At 34.0% G+C, this 5,106-nt stretch overlaps 1 protein-coding gene across 3 annotated transcripts in view; it reads right to left on the reverse strand.

Moving 5' to 3' along the window:
* The window catches only part of Cdh10 (cadherin 10), a 210,715-nt gene that overhangs the window by 51,715 nt on the left and 153,894 nt on the right, over positions 1 to 5,106 (reverse strand). For all 3 annotated transcript variants that reach the window (XM_029569823.1, XM_008846026.3, XM_008846027.3), the window contains exon 3: positions 951 to 1,245. In XM_029569823.1, coding sequence (XP_029425683.1) covers positions 951 to 1,245 — 295 coding nt within the window. The remainder of the gene's footprint in view (positions 1 to 950; positions 1,246 to 5,106) is intronic.

The following is a 5,106-nucleotide window of genomic DNA, read 5'->3' on the forward strand; positions in this document are numbered from 1 at the left end:
AATATTATACTTCTATTCTTTATATTTTAATAGATTCTACAATGCATCATTGTAGGTGTGTACACGTGATTATGAGGTTTCTATGGGTTTAATTTAATATGAGACTTAAGACAGCAGACTTTCATATAAAAAGATTATACCAGGGTATCTCAATATTTAGGAGGACAGGAGTTAATCAAATCATTCATTTGAAATCTGAAAATAACCTAGACAACCTTTTTTGATAAATTGTGACTAGCAAACCTGAGTAAAAATTTGTATTGATTTCTGGTATTCTTACAGCACCGTTGGTCTTCTCTAGTTGCAGTTTCTGCCGTCAAGAATTCAACTACCCTAAGTTTGAAAAGGCTTTTGTAGAATATGTTTCTACTGAATATGTGCAGACACTTTTTTCCCCAAGGTGTTTTCATAAGCAGTATGTTATAACAAAAATTGAGATAAATTTTCCATTTCATTAGGTATCATAAGCAATCTAAATATTATTTTAAATCTGTGAGGGGATTCCCATAAGATATATGCAAATACTATGCCACTTAAGATGAGGAAATTGAACATTCAAAGATTTCAGTATCTGTGAGGGGGGTCAGGATTTTATCCCTAGTGAACAGCAAGGAGCAACCATATCACAATATAATTGGCTTTGAGATTTACATTTGTGTCATAAAAGAACCATTTGATAAATATCTATTCATTGTTTTCTACTGAAAGTTAATGGTAAATTCTTGATGTTTGAGAACGACCTACATGATTTGTGAGAATCTTAAAATTGAAAAGAACTGCAAAATGCATGGATCTCTTCTGATTCATTGCCTCTCTATTCATATTTGTTAACTATGAACTTTGGTAAGGTATAAAAAATTGTTTCAGTTAATTAATCACAATATTTCAAGAATTTCTTGAAATTCTTTTTACACTTTTAATGCACTCACAAATCTTATGACTGCACTTACCTACAACGGACATTTCAGGAACACTAGCTGTGTAAATTTCTTCTGGGAATGTTGGCTCGTTGTCATTTATGTCATGGATTTTGATCACAAATTCAGACTCTGGTTCTACTGGCCTCAGAGTTCTTCTGTTAATAGCTTGTGCACGTAGAGTGTAAAAGGCTTTTTCCTCCCTATCAATTCTTCTTGTGGCATGAATATCACCTGTTTTTTCATCAATAATGAAAAGAGTACCAGCTCCATCTCCAGATAAAATGTATTTGAGCGATCCATCTCCTTTATCTTGGTCTGAATGAAGCTAAGGGAAATAAAAAATGAGAATATCCGTGACGATTTCTAAAGGTGCAAAGAGCTAAAAAGAATTCAAAGAAGGTCTTGAAAAGCCCCACACTGAGTAATGAGGTCAGTACTCCCAGCTCTGTAAATCAGAGTTAAGTAACTTTGATCACATTCAGTCGTACACTGTAAGCGCTATAATAGCATTTTATGTAACAGTGTGATTTTTTTTATTCTAAATAGAAAAAATCAACAGAAGGCAAACAAACTCCCCTCTTTTAGCTTAATACATACCCATTTTCCTGAAAAATATATCAATCATGAGGATATGAACATTTTACCTTTAACTGTTTCTATGATTGAAAAAATATTTCATCTCATATTATACCAAAAATTCAGTTCCTAACAACTTATCATTAGTTTTGGTATTTCTGTTTGGTAATTAGTAGCATCTTAGAATTTATGAATTATTTAATATATATATATATATTTATAACAGAGTCAAAATACTAACATTTAAAAAGCCTGCCAGATGTATTTGCTGTGTGTGTGTGTCTGTGTGTCTGTGTATATGCGTGTGTGTGTTGGTGGGATTGCCAAGCCTCTGTCACAGGGCAGCTTCAGGCTGGGTGAAGTACCCCATAATTTTTTAGTTCCTATAAAATATGGTTTTAGTTACCATATAAATTTTGTGCGCCTCAGAACAAGAGTGTTCATAGGTGTCTCTATGTAACACATATCCATATATATTAAAACAATAAATATAATAAACTATAAAAATAAAATATGTTCTAACATTGAAACTTCTCAAACATCTTCTTAAAATCTACAAAGAACAAAGCAATGAAGGACAAAACTCTTTCTTGCTCCCTTTCCTGTGAAGTTTTATTATTAGTAATAAAAATATACTTTTGGCTGGGTGTGGTGGCACAGACCTTTAATCCCAGCACTTTGGAGGCAGAGGCACGTGGACCTCTGTAAGATTGAGATTGAAAACAGCTTGGTCTTCATAGTGAGTTCCAGGACGGCTGGGGCTATGGGGAGACCCTGTCAAAAACAAAAAAACAAAACAAACCCCAAACCAACCAAAACAAACAAACAAAAAAATCACACGTTTAAATATTTTTCTGTTCTCTTGACAATATACATATTTTTGTAGGTTTCTTAATTACTACAATGAATGTATTAAAATTTACATATAGTCACAAATATTTTGCTCTTAAATAATTACACAAAATGTAGACATAAGTCAGAATAGCCATGCCAGTCTTTATTCTAGAAAACTGTGGAGACAACATCTTTAAATGTTTAAATTTAGATTTGATTTGACCTTGAGATTATTTATATCAAAACACAAGTTAATTAAATATAGGAATATTAAATCAGTTATTTTCCACTATTTTGATTTTAAAAGTAATGCTTTTCTTCTTTTAAAGGAGCATATTAATTTAACTCATATTAATTACTATAAATATTAAAATGATTGTGCATGTTATATGTATCTGAGAGAGGGGCGATTGTGCCTGTGTACACACATCCAGAAGTGAATGTTGAGGGTCTTTCTCTATGGCTTTCAACATTATTTTTTGAGACGTGGTTTCTTACTGAACCTGGGATTCATTGATTCAGACTGACTGGCTCAGTAAGCGCCTAGATCCTCGATGGTGGGATTACAGGTATGGTCCACAGGGAACCAGCTTTGTTGTTGTTGTTGTTGTTGTTTTGTTTTGTTTTGTTTCGTTTATAAAATATGCTATTTATTATTTTTATTTTTAGTGGATGAGCGTATTTTAGTGTATAACTCCCAGGAGCTGGAGTTACAGGATGACTGTTAGCCACCACATAGGAACTGGTACTCTAACCCAGGTCATCTGCAAAGCAGCGAGTGTTCTTAACCATCTCTTCGGCCCCTTTGTTTTTACACGAACAGTTCTAAGGCAATTGCATATCCACATGCAGAACAGTGAAGCTAGACTGTGGTCCCTCGTGATCTTAGTTCTTAACATACTGTGCGCCTCATTCTACAAATATTTGTTGAGCTGCATGACTGTGCAGGAAAAGAGGCTCATTTTTAGAAAACCATATTCTTATATAAGTTCATCCTCTCATCTCATTTCTTTAAGGAATGAGGTTAAGGATTAAAATGGATTTTTTAATGCAAAGTCACAAAGAAGTCAAGGAGTAAATATTTATTTACTTCATCTGTAGCTATCCAGAAACAATAATGTAAAGGTGGTAAACTCAGGAATTATCTGCAGTTAAATGAGAAATTCTCAGAAGTAATATGTGAAGGCATTCAGGAAATCACTCTATGGCAGTCTCAAGATTGATGGCTATTAGTATCCAAAATTGTACATGATTTCTGGGAAACTTTCCCATTACATGCATTTGCAGCACTGTTTTCATTTTCCAAGTGGCAGAGCTAAGCATTGCAGATTTTTTATTCTGTTTGAGAAGCAAAACAACCTATGAAAATATTATTGATAGTATTATTCCTTTGACCAGACAGCATTATGATTCATAGAAGATATTCCTATTTTTTACTTATATAATTATTTTAATTGAAAAAATATTTGGGTATTCTCATACATAACACATATATCTAAAGACAAATGAAAATGTGCATCTATTTGCTATAGAGGAGCCAAAGAAGACATGAAAGAAAACTCAGAGAAAACCCTTAATTAGCTCACTGTAATGTGTGGATTTATTAAGCATGTAGCTGCTAAGCTACCAGATAAGGACTGAATAGAGTTTTGAATCTGAGCAAGTTCTACATTTAACAACTCTTCAGTCTCAGAACAATATATGAATATAGAATATAGAATTGGGGTGTAGAAATATACAAGGCAAGGGGCTAGAGAGATGACTCGGCAGTTAAGGGCACTGGCTTCTCTTTTAGAGGACCAGGGATCAAATCCCTGTATCCACATGGCAGCTAAGAATCATCTGCAACTCCAGTTCTAAGGGACCTGCCACCCTCTTATGTCCTCCAGGGGTATTGTACAACACAGATGCTTACATACATGCTGGTGAAACACTCATACACATAAAAAATAAGAATAAGAGAAATATACTAGACAAGATGGAAGGAATTCAAGCCATTCCTGCCAGTCTAATCAGTGAAACACACAAAAAGAAAAGCTAGGGCCAGGCATGGTGGCTCACGCCTTTAATCCCAGCACTTGAGAGGCAGAGGCAGGCAGATCATTGTGAGTTCATGGCCAACCTGTTCTGTATAGTGAGTTCCAGGACAGCTGGGGCTACAAGGAGACTCTGTCTCAAAAAGACCCCCCCCCAAAAAAAAAGAAAAAAAGGAAAAGCTGCTCGTGTTATACATTTTTACAGTGGGAATTTAATTTTTATAAATTTGAGATTGAGGATAAAAATTGCAACTGGATTTTTACCTTCCCTTATACTACAGAGAGTGAAAATTAAATCTTGTAGTAAGACCTCATACTGTGGAAGTTTCTATTGGATTAGAAAGGTTAACATGATAACAGCAAATCAAAGGGATGAGAGCTACAAGTTAGACTTCGGTTGTAAGAACTGGAAAAGAAAAGGGTGCGTACTTTGTGCAAAAGGAATATAATTAAGAGAAGCAAATCAAGGTTATGAATGAATCACTTTTTAGTGTAAGATGCTACACTTAGAATAAATGTCTCTTCAATCATTAGGCTTCATATAAGTGGTAAATTGCATTTAAAAATTATTTGTTCAATAACCACATACTTAGAAAAAGCATTTCACTACATCAGCATTGACATATTCAATAACAATTTTCTGAGCTAGGATGCATCTCTTACAAAATTGGCTGTACATTATTACAGCCAATTATTACAGTTATACAATATTGTACTCAGTAACCCTATAAGACATAAAA

Source organism: Nannospalax galili, unplaced genomic scaffold, assembly GCF_000622305.1.
Source record: "Nannospalax galili isolate Female #2095 unplaced genomic scaffold, S.galili_v1.0 scaffold600, whole genome shotgun sequence".
In the NCBI taxonomy this organism is placed as follows: domain Eukaryota; kingdom Metazoa; phylum Chordata; class Mammalia; order Rodentia; family Spalacidae; genus Nannospalax; species Nannospalax galili.